The 22,403-nt window shown below is 44.3% G+C and overlaps 1 protein-coding gene across 1 annotated transcript in view; it reads left to right on the top strand.

The window, feature by feature from the left end:
• The window catches only part of LOC128340152 (nucleotide exchange factor SIL1-like), a 32,735-nt gene extending 20,263 nt beyond the window's left edge, over positions 1 to 12,472 (top strand). Inside the window, exons 4-6 of the mRNA XM_053284958.1 lie at positions 6,779 to 6,900; positions 10,868 to 11,111; positions 12,464 to 12,472. Coding sequence (XP_053140933.1) covers positions 6,779 to 6,900; positions 10,868 to 11,111; positions 12,464 to 12,472 — 375 coding nt within the window. The remainder of the gene's footprint in view (positions 1 to 6,778; positions 6,901 to 10,867; positions 11,112 to 12,463) is intronic.
• Positions 12,473 to 22,403: the final 9,931 nt, after the last annotated feature.

The following is a 22,403-nucleotide window of genomic DNA, read 5'->3' as shown; positions in this document are numbered from 1 at the left end:
TGCTCTGTAACTGGAGTGTGTGCTCATTCCTTAGTGCTCTGCTATTTTACCTATTGTGGGTAAAAATCAACAACCTCTGACAGGGTTATGGGCCCAGCAGGAGCATCATGCTTCTAGGCACAAGCAGAGTTTATTTTATTTTTCATTTTTGAAAGTGCAGCTGAGTTAGAGACTGCAGTATGGATCCTGTGACTACAGCCTACTCAGGAATGGCTCCTTCTTTTCCCAAACTGGATGGCAATAACTACGAAACCTGGGCCCTCAAGATGAAAGCGATCTTCATCACAAAAGGAATCTTTGAAGTGCTCACGGAGAAATGACCAGCCCAAGATGAAGCTGTTCAAGCCTCATGGGACAAGAAAAACCAACACTCGTATGGCCTTTTAATTTTGAGTATAAGCGATGATTTATTGATCTATGTGTGGGATACTGATTTAGCCTCAGAAGCGTGGGATAGACTGAAAAAGCAATGTGGCCAAGTCTCTGCAAACACAGCTCTTCTCCTGTATAAAAGGCTATGTGAAAGCAAACTGCAGGAAGGGGGAGACTTTGAAGCCCACATAGCAAATATCTTAGAAATTAACAGGCTTTTGAAGAGTAACCAATGTGAATTGAATGAAACTATTCTAATTGGGGCAATCCTACAATCCCTGCCTAAAAGTTTTGAACCCCTAATTGTCACTCTTGAACTGTCTCACTGTGAACTGAAGGTTGATTATGTCATGTCCAGTCTGAGAAATTTTAATATAAAGTTGCAGCAGGAGAAATTTGAAAGCGATGGCACTCTGGCACATTTCAGCAGGCAAAGTAATTCCAGCATTAGCAAGCGAAGTAGCCTCAGTGACTCATCAGCATATCCAAAGAGCAGGAAACTCAGAGGACACAGACCTGGTCACCATGGCAATGAAGTAAACACAGGGATGAATTATGGCGACAAACAAAGAAGGGAGGAGAAGCACAGACAAGGTGGCTTATCTGAAAGGGCCAGTAGGAATGCCAAGAGCTACAGCATTACCTTAGGAGAGCGAACACAGGGTCACACTTTCATCCTGGACTCAGGTGCATCCCAGAATATAATCTGTGATCACAATCTGTTCATTGAACTCGACACATGCTACAAATCGGATGTCACATTAGCAGATTCAAGGAAGATAAGTGTGGCAGGCAAGGGGGCAGCAAAGATACTTTGTGGCTCTGCTACTGAAGCTTATGAGGTTAAGATAAATGATGCACTTTTCATGCCAGAGATGCAAGTCAACTTGATTTCAATTGGGCATGGACTCAAGAAGGGGTGCAAAGCAATTTTTGAAAATAAAGCATGCTACATCTCTAAAGGTGATGAGTTAATCATGCCCACATGCGGGATGATGGACTTTTTGAAGTGGACTGTGCTACTGCACAAGCAAACGTGGCAAGTAGTTGCCAACACAAAAATTGTGATTTCTTACGGCACAGAAAATTGGGCCACCGAAGCCTAGACTTTAAAACTGACTCCCAAATGAGGAAAGTAACCAAGGGATTTAATATAAGGGCATGTCCAGAAATGGCCAGCAGATGTCAGTGTTGCATTCTTAACAAGGGAGTCAAGCCAACCTTTCCAGCAAGGGGAAGTGTACAGTCTGGGAGCATTTTGGAACTGGTGCACTCAGATATTTGTGGGCCGTTACCAGTCAGTTCAGGTGGAAATAGGTATGTCCTGACTTTCACTGATGATTACTCCCGATTTTGCTATGTGTATGTTCTAAGCGAGAAAAGCCAGGTGTTTGAGAAATTTAAAGAGTATATTGCACTGGTGAACAACAAATTTGGAAGGAAGCCCCAGTGTTTGAGGTCAGACAATGGAGGGGAATATATGTCAAACCAGATGAAAGAATTTATGAAATCAAATGGTATTTCTCACCAGACTACCCCTCCATTTACTGGACAGGTCAATGGGGTAGCTGAGAGAAAGAACAGATCTCTAGTGGAAATGACCAAATGTCTACTACATGATGCCAATCTAGCAGACAGGTTCTGGGGTGAAGCTGGGGTGAAGCAGTGATTACTGCTAACTACCTGCAAAACAGATTGCCAACCAAGGCAACAAATAAGACACCATTTGAACTTTTGCACAACAGAAAACCTTCCCTAAGATGTATCAAAGTGTTTGGTTCAATGGCCTATGCATATATTCCCAAAGCAAAGAGGACCAAACTCAATTGCAGATGTGAACTGGGAATTTTTGTTGGCTATGAATCTAGAGGATACAGAATCCTTGATCCAAAAAGTGGAAAGGTCAAAGTCCGCAATGCAGTGTATTTCGATGAAAGACAAAGACCAAATAAAGGTGAAGCATCAAAGATTTCCCCAGAAATCCAGATGAATAAAGAGCCATATGATTGGACTCAAATGGATCTGGAGTCAAGCAGCGATCCCGAGGAATCAGTGCCAGATTCAGAAGGGGCTGCACAACCAGAACCAGAACTGAGGTGCTCACAGAGGCATAACAAAGGGGTTCCTCCTAACAGACTCTCACTCATGGCTAAAGGAGGAGAGATGCAAGAACCCACTACATGGCAAGATATAGAAAGGTTGTCAGCTGATGAAGCTGAGAAGTGGATAAAAGCAGCAATGGAAGAAATTGACTCCTTGCACAAAAATGAGACTTGGAGACTTGTGGAACTACCCGCTGGAAGAAAGACTGTGGGATGCAAATGGGTCTTCAAAGTCAAGCAGGATGCAGAAGGGGATGTACAGCGCTACAAAGCCAGACTAGTAGCCATAGTAGGACTATGATGAGACTTTTGCACCAGTTGTGAAACACACGTCAGTTAGAACATTGCTCAGCGTGGCAGCAGCCAAAGGGATGCAAGTTGAACACTTGGATATAAAGATTGCCTTCCTACATGGGGAAATCGAGGAAGACATCTACATGCAACAACCATGAGGCTTTGAGGAACCTGGAAAGAAGGGGCTAGTGTGCAAACTGCAAAAGAGCATCTATGGCTTAAAGCAGGCAGCCAGAGCATGGAATGAGAAACTGAATCAATTACTACAGTACTTAAGGAGGGGTTCACGCAAGGAAAAGCTGACCCCTGCCTATATTCTAGACTCAGAGACAATAGATGGACTTATATTCTGACTTACATTGATGATTTGATTCTTGCACATGAGGAAATGCAAGACAGTCATGAAATTGTACAACACCTGAACAAGGAAATAGAGGTGAAGGAACTCGGAAGCATCTCATATTACCTTGGCATCCAAATAGAAAGAGAAGAGAGTGGAACATTCCTTCTCAACCAAAAACAGAAGATAAAAGATCTTCTAGAATGCCTGGGACTGATAGATGCCAATGAAGTCAGCACGCCAATGGATGCTGATTTCTGGAAGCAAGATGAGGACAGCCAGCCTTTACCAGCCAACAACCAGTACAGAAAGGCAATTGGAAAACTCTTCTACATAGCCACAGTGACAAGGCCAGACATTGCCTCAGCAGTGGGAATCCTGAGCAGAAAAGTGAGTGTGCCAACGAACAGGGGCGTAGCAAGGTTGGAGTGGGCCCAGAGACAAGATTTTAAAATGCCCCCCCCCAAAGTCCAGGGCCTCCGCACACCCCAGGCCCCCAAGGATTTAAGTCTGATATTCCAAAATAAGTATGCTGCCTGCAAATACATTTCACTGAATACACACACACACGTCACAATATATAGTGATATACATTGAGTACTATACATTTGTATTACTTTTAATGCCTAGAACACACTAGAAAGATGAATTATTAAAATGGGCCCCTCGCTGCAGATTAGCAAAGGAGACTTTCAACCATGCAGGGTGAACCTATGTTTGTTTTCTCAGAATTCTGAACAAATTCAGTCAAGTTTGATTGCAGGAGGTTTTTCACAGGAGGCTTTTAAAGCCCTTTAAGACACATCTCCTCTGGAATGGAGGTGCTGCATTCACATGTTGGCCAGATTTACCCTGAAGTCCCTGCAAGTTATTGGGGAGCAGTTCACACACAAGAAAAATAAAATAAAAGCACCACACATGCTTCACAGTTCTCACTCAGACCTTCTGGGTTGCAAAACAACTTGAACATAAGTGCATTTATAAATAAATGAATGAATAAATAAAATTAATAAAATACTGTTCCAGAAGTTTTTGCAATTTTCTGCCATGAAACAAGCCACTTATAGGACTTTTTAGATAGTTTTTTTTAAGTCAGCAAATTTTCCAAGCTGTTTCAAAATAAATATTCAGAGACTTCTCGGTCCCTCCTCCCCCACCCCCATATCCAAGCCCTATGGCAAGCAGATCCCTATATATGGGGGGGGGAAGGTAACCACAAAAAGGAGTTCACACTCTACCTGGCAAATGCTGGTCTGGGTTGAGCAGGGCAGCAAGGGGTCTTCTGCTGCAGAGAACACTCTGGCTGCCTCCTCCTTCCTGGCTTGCTTGTGCCCTACTCGAGTTCAGGCTTCACTGCGGCCTACACGGAGGCCTCCGTGGAAGCCCCGCCCACCCGCCGATCAGCTGAGAGGCGGGAGAAAAGGAGCTCTTGGCAGCTTGCCTGCTGCTTCGATTGCGGGCCAGGAGGACAAGCAGCAGAGACGGCGAACAGGGCAAGTGGCTGAGGGGCCTTGGGGCTGGGCAGGGGGCAATGGGGAGTCACGTGAGGTGCCTCTGGGGTGCCCCTCCAGGCAGTGGGGCCCCCAGACAACTGTCTCCCCTTGCCCTATCATTGTTACGCGCCTGCCAACAAACAAGGACTGGATAGCGGTCAAAAGACTGGGAAGGTACCTGAAAGGTACTGCACATTATGCATTGGAGATCCCAGCAAACAGCAATTCCAAACTTGTGGGATATGTGGATGCAGACTGGGGCAAGGACAGAACGGACTGCAAGTCCACAAGTGGACACCTGTTCCTGTATGGAGGTGGAGCCATAACTTGGAGTAGCCGCAAGCAGTCACTTGTTGCGCAATCATCCACAGAAGTCGAGTACGTTTCAGCAAGTGAAGCACGCAGGGAAGCAGTATGGATACACCAACTACTATCTGACTTTGGCATCGAGGAAACAAAACCCACAGTGATGTTGGAGGACAACCAAAGTTATATCCAGATCTCCCAAATGGAGAAGATGAAATCTCGAAATAAGCATATTCCCATAAAGTACCACTATGTTTGGGACTTGCAAGAAAAAGGGGTGGTCCAGCTGAGGTACTGCCCCACAGAAGAGATGCTGGCAGATGGATTAACTAAGCCATTATCCAGAGACAGATTCCAGATGCTTCGTGAGAAGATGGGAGTCGTGACCAGGTGCGACAGGCGATGAGAAGGGGTGTTGGATATGAACTTCCAGTGCATCGACCTTTTGCACCAACTGTCCTAATGACCACTAGGGGCATTGGGAGTAGAGACAGTGAGTAAGGGTCTCCCTATCTATCCCTACTCTATGACCCCTGAACTGACTCTGCAGCACTTCCTGTGCTGAGTCACAATCCTTCCTTTCCTCCTAGAGAGCATATGGAAACATCTCTCTCTCTCCTTACCTATCCACTATGTAGTCCTTTAGATTAGATATAGGTCTTTCCTGTCTAAGTGTATTTAACCAATAAATGTTTAGTGTTTAGTCACACAAGGATCTCCATGTGTTTTCTCTAAATAGCTGCAATATCCAAACCATCCTCTGCTCTGTAACTGGAGTGTGTGCTCATTCCTTAGTGCTCTGCTGTTTTACATATTGTAGGTAAAAATCAACAACCTCTAACATCTTCAACACATCACATTATTGGCTTAGTCATTTTACAATCAATATCTGAACTTCTCTGTCCTCCACATTCATTCTTACTGGTGAGTTTCTAGTCAATAATACAAAGGCTTTTTGTTAGTCTCAAAATGTCTCCACCGCTCTGGGCTTCTTGGAGGAAGAGCGGGATATAAATGTAATAATAATAATAATAATAATAACAACAACTATTCAACACCAATGAAACAAAGCAGGCCTACAAGAAAGAACAAGTCAAGAACCGAGCAGAAAAATGGAAAAATAAGCCCCTGCATGGTCAATATTTGCACAATATAAGTGGAAAATCAGACATCACCAAGACCTGGCAATGGCTTAAGGATGGCAACTCGAAAAAAGAAACAGAAGGTTTAATACTGGCTGCACAAGAACAGGCACTAAGAATAAATGCAATAAGAGCAAAAGTTGAAAAATCAACCACAAACAGCAAGTGCCGCCTTTGTAAAGAAGCAGATGAAACCGTGGACTACCTAATCAGCTATTGTAAAAAGATCGCACAGACTGACTACAAACAAAGGCATGACAAAGTAGCTTTGGTAACAGATTATGCTTCCACTGGATTTTCAGCAGGTGGTTTCCCCCTCCCCCCCATAACTCCATTCTCAAGGGGCCCTCAACCCTTGGGAGAGGCTTTTCAGGAGGCACAGAGGTTATTGTGGCAAGGAAGGGAGTTCCCTTGTGCAAACTTAAGCAACTTGGGATACCACTCATTGCTTGATTCCTTGCATATTTGATTGCAGCCATAATAGTCAGTGAATATTGTTTCTGCCAATGTGTGATATGATGGTATAAGTGAGGCTGCTTTGTCTGATTTGAGAAAAGAGATTTTGTTTTCCCCCACCCCTCACCCCTAAAGCTTCTTAATCTCCTAAGTGGTTAGAACATGTTTTGATCTAAATGTACCTGCTTTTGAGGGAAAAGTCTGAATGGAAAAATGTACACCCTTCCCTCACACACAAGTTCATATATAAATGTGGAACCACATCTTTTGTAGGTGGACAATGCAAAAGATTTGCATTCCTTTGGTGGTCTACAACTTCTGATTAATGCGCTAAACAGCACTGAGCCATTGATGAAGGAATATGCATCCTTTGTTCTGGGAGCTGCACTGTCTAGGTGAGAATTACTAACATGTTTTGGTGAATTTGGAAGAAAGAAAAGAGTAACCTTAAGAAGCAGGTAGTATCCAGCTATCTATTCGTGTTGACACACAAACTAGTAGAGTGCTGTGTGGCCAGCAGCTTGATGCCCCATTGTCAGATCTGGTCAGCCTAGAATTGATTAGATATGTCCTGTGGTTGCTAGGCAACTGTAAAAGGCCTCTTACCTGGTTGAGGACTGGCAAGACAGCTGTCCAGCTGCTGAAAAATGGCTGGAGTAGAAAAGAGCTGACCCTGCCCACATGTCCAGGTAGAGGATTTCAGGGTGCTGGCTTTTACAACAAAGAAACAAGACACTGGAGAAGACTCTGGTAATTAAATGGTAACTGAATCAAAAATACAGTATGTGTTGCCGAAAGGATTCAAGGTCCTCCAGAAACAAAGCAGTGCATGAGAATATATGCTATTTTGGGAAATACAGCAATAAAATAATTAAAGCAGTTGTTTGTCTCCAGTACCATTCAGAACCCTCAAAAGGCACAGAATAGGGAAGGCAGGACCGTTATATAAGCAAAGCTGAGTGTTTCACAATTGTAAAAGCGAACAAATAGGCCAAGAAAAAGTGCCTTGCAAAATGCAAGGCTTGAGTTTTCAGCAGTGGTATCTGTGCAATCATACCCCCAAAGCCCTTGATAGCAGGACAGGAATTTTGCAAATCTTTTACATGTTACATTCATTTTCAGAAGTACAGGAATTTGGATAAAATTTCCAAAGAGGCCAAATGCAATTGTGTGTCTATGTCAGGGCCTGTCCTTCTGAAAGCAAGGTACTGAACCACTGTTTTACTTCAGCTTTAGGATACCTCACGTCCACTAAGATTTTTAAGGAATCCAGAATCTGTCTTTTATTGTGGCATAATGATATGGAGAATGGAGCATGTTCACTAATAGCATTGTTTGCTGGAAATGAATTGTCATAGCACCACATTGTAGTGGTGTGTTTGGCATGAGTCAACCCTTACACCAGAGGTGGATCCACCATTCAGCAAACGGGTTAGAAGAACCTGGGCTGCCACTCCTCCTGGGCTGCGCCTCACACCCCAGCCACGCCCCCTGCATCTGAGGTCAGATGCGGTGGGAGTAGCTTTGCTTGCAAAAGAGGCTGCATGGGCCCCGTTTGTAGGCAAAATCCCCCACCAATGCCATATTCGCAGCGTGGCTGGAGCAGCTCTCCCTGCCTTTTAGGCAGGGAGAGGCACTCCCGCCGTGCTGCAAATGCGGCATTGTCTGAGGATTATTGCCGCGCAGCCCCATTTTCAAGCTAAACCAGTGCCATGTTCACAGTGTGGCCAGGAGCGCCTCTCCCTGCCTAAAAGGCAGGGAGAGCCACTGTGAACGCAGCGCTAGCAGGGGATTTTGCCTGCAAATGGGGCCCTGTGTCCCCGTTTGCAAGGAAAGCCATGCCCCTTGTGTCTGAGGTCAGATGCAGGGGGCATGGCTTAGCACCTGCCATCAGACGCAGGGGCAGGGCTAGGGGGATGCGGGGGTGGGTTGGACCCGGGCCGCCGCTGGCCTCCTTCCACCCCTGCCTCACACTTGCCAGAACTTAAATGCTTTAAACAAAATCAATGTGGAAATTAAGTACTGAGTAGTATCGTAAGCATGCACCTTAGTGAGCTGTATGGAAAACAGCCAAAAGGCATATTGTCATAATGATACAAACCCAAGAAAGAAAATGGCAGAATCTGAGATCCAGCCAAAAGTTATAGTAATGCTTGAAAAAAGGTTGGATATACACTGAACAAAGAATGAACAACAGGAGAGCTGTTCCTGTGGCAGTAAGCATTAATTGTCCCCTTTACTAAGCAGGGTCTGCCCTGGTTGGCATTTGAATGGGAAACTACATGTGAGCACTGAAATATATTCCCCTTATTTTATTATTTATTTATTTATTTGATTTGATTTGATTTGTATACCGCCCTTCCAAAATGGCTCAGGGCGGTTTACAATTAAAACAGGTTGGGGCCTTCCAGGTTGGGGCCTCTCTGGGAAGAGCATCTGCATGCTTGAGTGTAGAAGGTCCTCCCTGGCAGCATCTCCAGATAGGGCTGAGAGAGACTCCTGTCTGTAACCTTGGAAATGCTGCTGCCAGTCAGTGTTGACCAGGGGTGTCAAACTGTGGCCCTCCAGCTGTTGTTGGCCTACAACTCCCATCATCCCCAGTTACCATGGCCAGTAGCCAGGGATGATGGGAGTTGTAGGCCAGCAACATCTGGAGGGCCTCAGTTTGACACCCCTGGTGTAGACAATACTGAACTAGATTGACCAATGGTCTGACTTAGTTCTGGCAGCTCCCTGTGTTCCTATGAATAAGTTTCCCACAAAGCAGTATGAGTTAACTTTATTTTTCAAATAATAGCTGTTCATTTTTCTCTCAAGTTCATTCAGTAATGTTTCAAATATGTTCACAATGAAAACCTAAATGCTTTTTGACTGGTGTCTTTTTCAGGAGCCACAGCAACAAAATCCAAAACTGATAGCAGTCAAAGCCAAATAAATCAAAAAGCTCTTACAGCCCAGCACATGTCTATAAAAAGAACAGATCTTAATTGTAAGAATTGAAGGTTTACACACATTGTTAGAAGGGGTCAGCCCTGGGTATTTAAAATGCAATAAAGCAGTCTACTTGAAAATACTAGTAAAAGAAGCATATGGCTCAGCAATATGCTGTATAACCTTTTGTTATAAAAGCTCTCTGTAGCTATTATAAGGGGGGGGGGACAATTAATGGTGGTTCCATGTGTCTCTGCATTAAGAATAGCCCTCAGAGTTCTTCTTGTTCACACATGCTGGTTCAAGAACTTCCACATCACATTTGTCAACAATTTCTGCAGGTATCTTTCCTTCTTACAGTGAGTCGAATTATTAAAATTAGGGTTTGTTTCTGGTTGAGTTTCAACAGCATTTTTAAACTCTCTGATTCAGACTTTAACCTTAAAAGGTGTTTCAGTAACCTGTTCAGATGCTCTGAAGTGGTTTTGGACCAGTTTAGGATACATTTCATGTAGGATGTTATTAAACCCTTTAGCTTGCAGTGTAAATCTGCAAAAGAAATTCAATAATAATGATAATCAAACTGTACAAAAATATTCATTTTTAGGCTGCTCATTGCTCAATTTTTAAATGGTCATTTTAAAATACAATTAAAATAGATGATAGGATTTTTTTTTTTAAGCAGGATCACTAAGGTGATGGAAGGAACTTTTTGCATGGAGGGTAGGAAGCATCATCCATTATCATCATCGCTGTGAAGAACTTGGAGATCTTTGAGGTGATCCATGTTCCCTCACATCCTAAGTTCTGCGATTTTGCAGTAAGCCTGGTAGGAGATTATTGTTGGAAAGTTAAAGGACTTTGTGCTGTCTCTTGCCTCAGACAGTGGAGGACAGACTAGTAAGTCAGAGGGCTAGAGGGTCAAGACATTGGTCATCACTTCTCCACTGCTCTGATGCTATCCCTTTGATGTGTAGATTGCTAATCTCAGGGACTTCCTCCTTCCTCTCTCTCTTGCTACCTGCCCGCCTACCTTGCAACATGGCAAGTTCCTCTCCCTGCACCTTTTGTGCAGAGAGGATGCAGAATCCATCTGCATCCAGTTAGATAGATAGATTAGAGATCCTAAATCCTCACTTTCCTATCTAGAATGGAGTTCCTTAATAAATGCCTTTTATATTGATTTGAAACTATGAATTGGCTCCAAGTTCCTTTACTCTCAGCACATGCACATGCCTAACTAAATCCATTGTGTGTTGTGCCTCTGTGCACTCTGCTATATTGAGAAAGGGATTCTCTCACCACAGAGAATTTCCAACAGGTTATGGGAGCCCAGTATTTTTAGCTGCGTGTGCTGCAACTAGAGAGTTAGGTTTGTTCCAGGAGATCCATTGAGATCTAGCGTGGACACTTTGAATTGCTAATCTACAGCAATTGCCTTTTGGAGCCGGTGAGGATGGCTGCATACCTAGAAGGGAAACTCAGGCTAACTATCCTGGATGCGGACAACTACTTGGAATGGAAGACTCGACTGAGGATTGCACTGAAAGCACAAGGACTCCACCAAGTTGTTGAGGAGACGCCCCCACCAGAAGGAACCACAAATGCTGAAAAGACTGCCAGACAAAATTGGCTGGTCAAGGATGCGAAAGCTGGAGCGATGATAGCAGCTTCTGTGAGTAAAAATCTTCTTTTTGCTATTTGTGATCTTGGAACCTCAAAGGAAATGCTAAACAAGCTAGATTCCTTGCATATGAAAAAAGGGTGGGCATACACCTTTAATTTACGAAAGAAAATGCAGGATCTTCAGTATAAAGATGGGGACTGTTTTTCTACTTTTGTGGGAATTTTGGAAGATTTCTTTTTTCAATTTAGAGAGGCAGGGGAACAATTTACAGAGAGTCAGAGGCTGGAAGCTCTGTTCCTGAGCATGCCTCCCAGCTAGAGCAGTATAATCGGCCAATTGGAAACCCACACCAATCTAAGCTTTGAAAAGGCTGTGGAGACGCTCTCCTCAGAGGCAAACAGAAGAAAGATTTTGAACTCACGCTATGAGAGTGAATTGGCAAGTAACTTTGCTCTTAAAGCAACAATTGATCATTCCAGACATAACCCGAGATGGTGAGGGAATGCTGCAAGAGGAAACCTCATGGGCCCCCCACATTTACTTACAAAGAGATCTGATTATGTTGCCGCCAAAGAAACTCAGCCCAGAGAGAGCGGTCACATGACTGCCAGTGCTGAAATGAGGTCAACTGGGAATAAAGCCTTTAGATGTTTTCTATGTAATGAATTTGGCCACAAGTTGGCGAACTGTCCCAAGAATCAGACAAAGGATGTGAGTCAGACAAAGGACTTTACTAAGGAGAATGGAAATCATGATTTCAAGTTTAATACAGAAAGATATTCCAACAGAAACAGAAATTATAATGTTTATTTGATGCAAGGTGAAGAAAAGTTTATCTTAGATTCTGGGTTGTCTGTGCATATCTCTAAAAATCTAAGTTTCTATACTGAACTGTTTGATATTCCTGAAGAGACTGTTTATTTGGGCAATAATACTACAATTAAAGCCAAGAAGAAAGGTGAAGGAGTTTTGTATTGCAAATTGCTGGATGGATCTGTTAAACCATTTTTTCTTAAAGATGTTTTATATATCCCTGACTTCTCAAGCTCCTTGATTTCAATTTCCAAGCTAGAAAAACAAGGCTGTGAACTGTATATTAAAAATGGACAATGTGTTGTTACCCAGAATGGAGAAGTTTGCCTTGTAGGCTCTAATTTTAAAGGTCTTTATTGTGTGGAAGAGCACTCTACAAACAGAGAAAGACCTGAGGCATACCAGCCTAATAAAGTGAACCTTGCTAAGTTATGCCAGCATGGAAACTGCTTACAATTATGGCATAGGAGGCTAGGACACAGAAGTTTTGAATCAATCCACAACATGAAGGAACAGGGATTAGCTAATGGCATTGATTTTGTACCATGTGACATTGTAACTAACTGTGTTTCTTGTCTCGAGTTCAGAGCAGCTGACAAGCCATATCCAAAGCAAAGTGAAAGGAAAACTGAAAAACCCCTGGAATTGATCCACAGTGACATATCTGGACCACTACCAGCAACCATAGGTAATCAAAAGTATTTTCTAACAATAACAGATGATTTCTCATGATACACGTGTGTTTATTTACTAAAGGAAAAATCAGAGATGCTCTAGAAATTAAAAGGATATGTGGCGATGGCAAGCAACAAATTTGGCTGGAAGCCAAAGATCCTACGCACAGACAATGCAGGAGAATATATGTCCAACGCTACACAGCAGTTCCTGAGAGAACATGGAATCGTGCATCAAACGACGGTACCTTACTGCCCGTCCCAAAAATGGAATCGCAGAAAGAAAGAACAGAACTCTACTGGACATGGTAAGATGCATGCTTGCTGATGCACACCTCCCACATAAATTCTGGGGAGAAGGCATCATGACTGCTACATACATACAAAACAGAATGCACACAAAGCCTATAGGAACAACACCTTATGAACTTTGGCATGGTCATAAGCCGTCAATGATGCACCTGCGTGTCTTTGGGAGCATGGCTTACTCATACATCCCAAAGGAAAAAAGGACTAAGTTAGGGGCTAGGGCCACAAAAGGGATTTTTGTAGGCTACGCAGCACAATCCAAAGCCTACAGAATTCTGGATCCTGACACCAACAGGATAACCATAAGCAAGAGTGGTGTGTTTTGAAGAGAATGAAAGAGCTACACCTTCAGAGGGGGCGTATACCGAAGCAAGCAACCAGACCAAGCACCCTGATGACTGGATTATGCTTCCTGATCTCAGAGGAATTGAGGAGGAGGAGGAGGAGACAGCAGATCCAGAACCAACCACACTCGATACAGAGACCCCCAGTGATCCACCAGACGCACCTGAGGTAATGGGAGAGACCACAGAGGGTGAAGTGAGGCGATCAACACGCTCAAACAGAGGTGTTCCAGCTCCGAGACTGTCCTACCTCACAAGAACGGCGGAACAACCGGAACCTTCATCATGGGAGGAAATATCCCAGCTACCACAACCAGAAGCCCAGAAGTGGAAACAAGCTGCAATTGAAGAGCTTGAGGCTCTACAGAAAAACAAAACCTGGACTCTTACTAAGTTACCACAAGGAAGGAAAGTTATAGGCTGCAAATGGGTTTTCAAACTCAGACATGATGCTGATAGTGAGATTCAGCGTTACAAAGCCAGATTAGTAGCAAAAGGATATTCACAGAAATATGGAGAAGATTATGATGAAACCTTTGCACCAGTGGTTAAACATACCACAGTAAGGACTCTGTTAAGTATTGCTGCTAGCAAAGGAATGAATGTTGAACACCTAGACGTGAAAACTGCATTCTTGCATGGTGAACTAGAAGAGGTCATTTACATGCAACAACCACCAGGTTTCTTAGAGAAAGACAAAGAGGACTATGTATGCAAACTGCAAAAGAGCATTTATGGTTTAAAACAAGCTGCCAGAGCATGGAATATAAAACTGAATGATATGCTGCTTCAAGCAAACTTCAAAAGAAGCAACGCGGATCCCTGTCTATACACGAGATGCATAGGTGGCAAGTGGACTTATATTTTGGCGTATGTTGATGATTTGATTCTTGCCTATGAAAATCCAGATGACAGCAAGGAAATAATGCATCATCTGAACAGAGATGTGGAAGTCATGCAACTTGGCAACTTTGCACACTACTTGGGCATTCAAGTACAAAGAGAGAAAGATGGAAGTTTCCTCATCAACCAAGAACAGAAAATCAAAGATTTGATAAACTTGCTCAGACTGGAAAATGCAAATCTTACACCAACTCCAATGGAAGTGAACTACATAAAGCAAGAAGATCAAACTGAGCCACTATCTGACAACCATAGATATCGTGAAGCATTGGGTAAGCTTTTATACATTAGTACACTCACTAGGCCAGATATCAGTACAGCAGTTGGCTTACTTTGTAGAAAGACTGCATCACCAACAGTCAAGGACTAGAATGCAATGAAAAGACTTGTTAGGTACCTAAAGGGTACTGCACACTTTAAGCTCAAGCTGCCAACCAAAACTAGAAGCATATGTAGATGCAGACTGGGGTGGAGATATAACAGACAGGAAATCCACCAGTGGTTACATAATTTTCTATGGAGACGGAGCGATAAGCTGGTCAAGCAGAAAACAAGACATAGTAGCATCATCAACCACTGAAGCGGAATATGTATCAGCTGCACAGGGCTGTCACGAGATACAATGGCTGTGTCAACTACTGAAGGACCTAGGTACAGATGTACCACAGCCCATACCAGTGCATGAAGACAACCAAAGTTGCATTCAACTCTCCAAACAAGAAGATGTAAAGAGGAGTTCCAGACATATTGATGTAAAGTACCATGTAGTGAGAAGTCTGCAGAAGGATGGACTAATCAAGCTGATCTACTGCCTGACAAATGAAATGATTGCAGACTTACTCACTAAGCCACTACCAAGACCCTGCTTTGAAAAGCTGAGAGAGAAAATGAATGTTGTGAACTGAGTCACGAGACATCGAGAGGGGGTGTTGGAAAGTTAAAGGACTTTGCGCTGTCTCTTGCCACAGACAGTGGAGGACAGACTAGTAAGTCAGAGGGCTAGAGGGTCAAGACATTGGTCATCACTTCTCCACTGCTCTGATGCTATCCCTTTGATGTGTAGATTGCTAATCTCAGGGACTTCCTCCTTCCTCTCTCTCTTGCTACCTGCCCACCTACCTTGCAACATGGCAAGTTCCTCTCCCTGCACCTTTTGTGCAGAGAGGATGCAGAATCCATCTGCATCCAGTTAGATAGATAGATTAGAGATCCTAAATCCTCACTTTCCTATCTAGAATGGAGTTCCTTAATAAATGCCTTTTATATTGATTTGAAACTATGAATTGGCTCCAAGTTCCTTTACTCTCAGCACATGCACATGCCTAACTAAATCCGCTGTGTGTTGTGCCTCTGTGCACTCTGCTATATTGAGAAAGGGATTCTCTCACCACAGAGAATTTCCAACAATTATTACGCACCAAGAGGTGCTATTTGGCTCCGCTTAATCACACACAATACGTCCGTTATTTTCAGTGGGAGAGCATCTACTGTATCTTTTCAGCTCCTTCTCAACCTCTGTGCTGCACAGTTTAGCAGGTTGTTGCTCCCTTGTGCCTCATTCCTCAATTGTTTTTTCTCAGGCATCTGAACTTTTGTACTGGTTTTTCAGCTATTCGTCTTCAATTTGGACTTATTTCGTACATAATATTTTTGGCTTGACTCAGAGTGTGTTTTGGACTACTCTTCATCTTTCATCTTCAAATTGTTTGTGGTCTTTTCCAGCATCAACACAGTCTGTATATGGTTTTTTTCTAATTTTGGTGCGCAACTTTTCCCTGATGGGTGTTAAGAAGACATTCAAGAAGTGTGCTTCTTGTGGCTTCACCCCTCCTCAGAAAAACATGATGAATGCCTGCTTTGTCTTGGAGAAGGTCACAATATCAAGGCCTGCAAGATCTTTCTGGCCTTTCCTCAACAAACGAAAATGAGTCGGGAACTCCATCTCTGGGCCTCCTTCTACAAGATGGCTCTCCAATCCCTGACACTGATGCTGCACTCCAATCTGCCATTGACATGGTTGATGTTGACGCCATCAGGAGATCACCCCTCAGGTTCAAGGGCTGTGTCGAGTTCTTCTGGAACTAGGACTCCCAAACACCCTCTCCTGCTACCGAGGACATTCACTGTCGATGCCACAAAAAGCAGGAGTAGTGGGAGGGAGAAGAAGTTAGCCATCTTCCAGCCCAAAGTGCTTGGCCCTCGATGTTGATTCAGGATCTTCTGTGTTGGCCAGATCTAAGCGCTCAAAACTTACCTCAACGTTGACTCCATTGGCTTTGTCTTTAGTTAGGCCTGGCTCGATATCAACACAGTGGAAGCCAGCTTTCACTTCGACATCCACTGTCTCGCCTTATATGACATCCCCATCTACAGCTCAGAGCGGGTATAAGGCTGATCGGCCTTCAACTTTGTCTACTCCTCAGCTTCCAGTGTCAAGCCTGTTGTTGGCACCTACTTTGTCTATCATTACTCCAACCTCACTCATCCTGGGTCATCACCCATCCAAGTCAGCAGTTCCACACTACGTCGTGAAAACTTGCAACTTCAACCTTATAGGTTCTTACTAAGGCTCCATCGAAACCACCACCACTTCTTCCTGCTGAGTTTTCTCCTGCCCGTTCTGGGTCATCCAGGGGCTGCTCCCTGACTCATGGGCATCATACCATCGAGATGGCTTTGGAGTCTTTGCTGGATTCTAATAGCAGCATTCTCTCTGCATCTACTTTCAGTGGTTTCCATCTCATGGGCCCGAACACGATGATGATTCTGATCTTCCTCCAGTCTCGAATACTCATTTTGTTTCGTGAGCAAAAGTGACCCCTTGGTGCTCCCCCTTTCCTTGGTGGGAGTGTTACCACCATTGGCACCTAATTATGCTTTTCTCACTCATCCAATGGACTATTGGAGTTCCCTGGGTGCCCTGGATCCTGGCTATATCAGGAGTCTGTGGTGTTATTGTGATGCTTGCTACCTACTGTCCCCAGGACTGTGATATTCAAGCACCAGCCACCCAGCTCTTTGGTGATTGATTGTGCAGTTAGTTTGAAGTCTCCCAAGTAACACTCAGCCCCGGTAGACAAAGAACAGAGGAAGCTGGACTCCATGGAACGGAAATTCTATTTCACATCCTGTTTGGCTCTTAAAAATTTCTAACTACATGTCATATAGTTAGATCAAATATGATCTCAAGGATGTTCCGGAAGCCTTTCATGAGAAACTCAAGGCAGCTCTAAATCGCACTAGTTAGCAGTAGGGATGTGCACGAACCGGGGTTGGGCCAGTTTGGTGGCTGGGGGCGGTGGCGGTTTATCTTTAAGGGACTGGGAGGGTGCTGTTAATCCACCACCACCACATTTCCCCTGCTGGCGCTGTCTCCAAAACCACTGGTGTGGGGAAGCAGCGTACCTCCTTGCTGCCCTGGTCAGTGTCAAACCGGAAGTACCCAACGCACGTATGCATGCACATGCATCACACACTTACATTTTGACGCTAACTGGGGAGGCAAGGAGGTATGATGCCATCTCACACCAGCGGTTTTGGAGTCAGCACTGGCAAGGGAGAGCACCCTCCCAGTCCCTTAAAGGTAACCCACCACTGAACCGGCCTGGACTGCTGGACTGGTTCATGCACATCCCTAGTTAGCAGGCTCCATAATGCTTAGGAGACATGCGAGGTTATGCTGTACACCTTTACAAAATGACATGAAGGATAAGATATGAACTCTCCCTTTTGATGATGATGGATTGTTCAATTCTCAAACTGATGTAACAATGGAGAAATTGAAAACATCCAAATATACTGCTAAGACCTTCACATTGTCTACCCAACAACAGTCTTACCCCAAAGATTCAAGGACTTTGGTCACCAAAGGAACCACTACAAGTCTGCTGATTGCAAGGATTTTAGGAAGGCTTCAAAGTACACTCCAAAGTGACAGTTTTTCTCTAGCAAAGACATCAGCGAAAAGCTCATGCCCAGGACCACTCCAAGCAGTTGGTTTGATGGCTTGGGCGAGGAAATATCACACCTGCAAACCCTCACTCCTATTTACCTTGTTCCCTATTCCCCAAAATAGCATCACATAATGTGAGATGCCTGCATGTTATCCATCATCATCGGAGCTGGCTTTGCCATCAAAATTTTAAGCCATCCCGTTTACACGGGAATCGAATACACCCACTCAGTTCTAATACATGAGGATGAAGTCATCTTGCTGCTCCAGAAGGCAGCAATATGAATCCCCTTGGAGGACTGGGAGAAGGAGTTTTATTCGAAATACTTCCAGGTGCCCAAAAGATATGGGGTCTTCACCCCACTCTAGATCTCCATCACTTGAAGAAGTTCATAAAGCCAAGGAAGTTCTGGATGCTCTCCTTGCAGATCAGTCTTCCCCTTCTCATGGGGGAAGAGTGGTTTGTGATGCTGGACCTGAAGGACGCCTATTTTCATGTAGGGATTTTTCCCAAATTCTGGAAGTTCCTAAGGTTTAAATTGGGTCAGCATTGCTACCAATAGACCATTCTGCCATTTGGCCTGTTGAATCCGCATCTTCACAAAGTGTGTCAGTGCAATCATAGCACATGTGAGGATGCGGAACATAGCGATTTATCCCTTTTTGGATGATTGCCTAATGTCTTCAGAGTGAGATGCTATTTTTCCATGTCTGTTACACACTTGACCTGCTATCCCATCTGGGGGTCACGGTGAACTTAAAGAAATCTGTTCTTTCCCCTCAGTCCAGGATCCAATTCATAAGAGCTGTCCTGGACTCGCGTATGAAAATGCTATACCTACCAGACAACAAGAAAGCAACTGTCATAATTCTAACCACTGCTTTCCTTCGCAATTCCTCACTTGGTCTATACAGAGAGAGACTGTTTGGTCTCATGGCCCCCTGAATGGCTACTGATCCCAGCTCACGACTTTGACTGTGAAAACTACAACTGTGGTTTCTATCTGTTCAAACCTGTTTGAAACAGTTCAAACCTGTTTCCGACAATCAAAACAAATGGCTTACGTTGCTGCCATCTGTTCTGCGATCTCTTTGTTAGTAGACCAATGTACAGTTCCAAGGAAAAGGCATGTCATTCCCTTCGCCAATTCTGGCTATAACACTGACCACAGATGCCTCTCTAGTAGGATGGGGTACATATTGCTAAGGACTTCATGTATGGGGTGCATGGAGTCTGCATCAACGGACTCTGCACATAAATTATCTGGAATTCCTGGCAGTGTTTCAGATGTTCCACTGAAGTCCTTCCTGCCTATTCTAAAACATCTAACTGTTCAGGTCTTGCTGGACAACACCACAGCAATGGTATACCTGAACTGCCATGAGGGGACTATTTCTCGCTCCCTATGCAATCTACCCTACCAGCTATAGACCTGGAGCCTAAAACATTGCAACCACCCGATTGCATTGCACATCAAGAGGATAGACAAACATCCTGGCAGATGCCTTGAATAGGGACCTCACCTTGGAACCATCAACAGGAATGGAAATTGAATTGGGATGTCCTGCATGCCTTCTTCCGTTCCTGGGGGACACCAAAGATAGATTTTTTTGCAATAGGGCAGATCAAGAAGTACATTCTGTATTGCTCTCGAGTAGGTCTGGGGATGCTCTCCTTAAGAGATGCATTCTAAATACCTTGTATACCTTTTCTATTCCCTCTGCTCTCCAGGGTTTTGAGCAAGGTGTTACAGGATCGAACATGGTGCATATTAATCACAACTTGGTGGCCACAGCAACTGTGGTTTCCCTCCCTGCTATGTCTATCCAAGGGAAGCCACCAGCATTTGCCCAAACATTTTGAGAAAAGACGTGTATTTCACCCCAACTTGAAAGTGCTAAATCTGATGGCCTGAAAGATGAATTACTAGATACAGTGGTGCACCTCCTGCTTGCCAATATTTGACTAAAGTACCAGGACTGGGAGGGTCCTTGGACAGTTACTGTGCACAAGGACTTACAAACTCCTGTTTTGATTGGAAATGATCTGAGCAATCAGGTTGCCTGACATGCCTGCGTCAGTGTGGTCACATGCAACCAGGTTCAAGCAAGCAGGGTATCCAGAAGCCCCACCAAACCTCATTGAGGACCAGCCACTTGCATTGTTCTCAAGTACCAGTGATACCATGCAAAAGGAACAACCGGTGCTCAGGGTTAACCCAGAGACCAATCCAGTAGTGGGACAAGAGGGTCTTACTTTCCAGATCTGTCCAGATCCTGCCGAATTGGGGAGCAGAGGAACTCAGTGCAGCCAGCCCAGAAAATGCACACAAGGTCTGCTTGTGGTGAGCAGTGAGAGAGAAAGAGAAGGAATAGTGTATTGGATGAAGCACAGCAGGATCAGTAGCCCAATCCAGGCAGCATGCATGATCTAACAAGGAGGTCTGTGAGGCTGCTGTGCTATCCCTAGCAGCAGCAGCAGCAGCAGCAATGGCAGAGGGTCAATGCCTGGCTTCTGGAACACAGCACTTGGTCAGTGGCTCCCAACCTCCTCTCTCTCTCTTTCTGTATAGGTATGATGAATTTTTATATACCACTTCTCAACAAAAGTTCCCAAAGAGAAACTGCTTTGGGAACTTTTGTTGAAAAGCGGCGTATAAATATTCATCATATTTATGTGTAGTGCACAGTCTGGCTCTGCTGCAGGAGTGGCGGTGGCATCGTAAGGGGTGGTGCTCGGTGGCATCAGGTAAGGGGGCATGGCTTGGGGGCACCAGGGACTATTTTGGCCAAGGGCACCAAAACCCCTTGAGCCGGCCTTGATGGCTCCCTCTTAGTCTTAGCTTTGGTTTTTGGCTTTCCCCAGCATATATTATGAAAAATAATGGAAATGGTCACACAGATGCAATACAAAACTACTTACTGCATCCAGCAGTGGTATGCATCAGCTTAGTGCTCTGCCCTTTCATGACCTTCTGTGGCTTACTGTCTGAAAAGTGGGGGTTTCTCATAAAGAATGACTTCTAATAGATGCTCACTTGAGCAAAGTGCTTTGTCCCCCTTTAGGAAACATTTTCTCTTCTGCACTTATTCACCTAGTTTCCACACAGACCAGAAGGTGATCGGGTGCAAACGAAGGGGCGGGGGGTGGCTACTGGCTTCCATAAGCACCTGGGCCATTACTTGTAACTGCTGCCACATAAATAACAGCTGCTAGAAACAATCCTGCATTCACAGTCTTCCAGTCATAAATGCACTGAAGCGTAATAACCATGGCAACAGTTGCTGAGGGCAAGTCTTCATAACAGAAGAAAGTAATGCTTTGCAGAGAACAATGGAAAGGACTTTACAAACAAGTTGCATCACACCTAGCCGGAGGCGGGGAAGAGAGTGAAAATCCATGCTGCGCTAAACTGGTCACCCAGCCATGCTCCATGGCATCTTTCCTTTTTAAAAGAAGGGTTTGATCAAATGCAGTCACTATGATCCCATTCATGAAATGATTCAGAGGCAGAAGAATGTGAGCAGTGGTTTTTTTTATTTGTACAACACGTGAATATAAAACATGTGTTGGTTTTTGAGTAGGAATACATGCAAAGGCCAGAGGGTTCTGGGAAAGGAATGTAATCTTCCAAACACGCTGAAATGGGGAGGGAGGGCTGAGATGAATGACAAAGTGTGTGTCCCACTTGCTTGTTGATGTGTTTGGTGGAATTGCTGCTCTGTACAGTAAAGTACAAAGTTCCGTCAAGTCAGTATCGACTCCTGGTGACCACGGATCCCTGTGGTTTTCTTTAGTAGAATACAGGAGGGGTTTACCATTGCCATCTACCACACAGTATGAGATGATGCCTTTCAGCTTCTTCCTATATCTCTGTTGCACCAGCAGACATTCGAACCAGAAACTTCTTGCTCCCTAGGAAAGTTACTTCCCCCTGCACCACTAAGTGGTTACACTGCTCTATAGGGGGCATATGTGACATCACGGGCATGCTACGTCCATAGTCCCCTGCTAATTGAGCTAACCTCTGCTAATTGAGCAAAGAGGCACCTATTAAAGTGGTGATTCTCTTAGATTTAGCAGCGGGAGAGCAACTGACCCTATCCAACCCCAGCACAGCATCCCTCCCATGGCGGCTGTTGGTGTTTGCCTTATGTTTCTTTTTAGATTGTGAGTCCTTTGGGGATAGGGGATCATCTTATTTATGTATTTTTCTATGTAAACTGCTTTGAGAATTTTGTTGAAGAGCAATATATAAATATTCATAGTAGTAGTAGTAGTCGAACTGCACAGCCGTGCAGTTCGGCCAGGGAGGCCCACCAGCTACAGCACCCGCCACCACGG

Source organism: Hemicordylus capensis, chromosome 1, assembly GCF_027244095.1.
Source record: "Hemicordylus capensis ecotype Gifberg chromosome 1, rHemCap1.1.pri, whole genome shotgun sequence".
NCBI lineage: Eukaryota > Metazoa > Chordata > Lepidosauria > Squamata > Cordylidae > Hemicordylus > Hemicordylus capensis.
The sequence above is the reverse complement of the archived record's forward strand: the minus strand, read 5'-3'. Positions and strand labels throughout refer to the sequence as shown.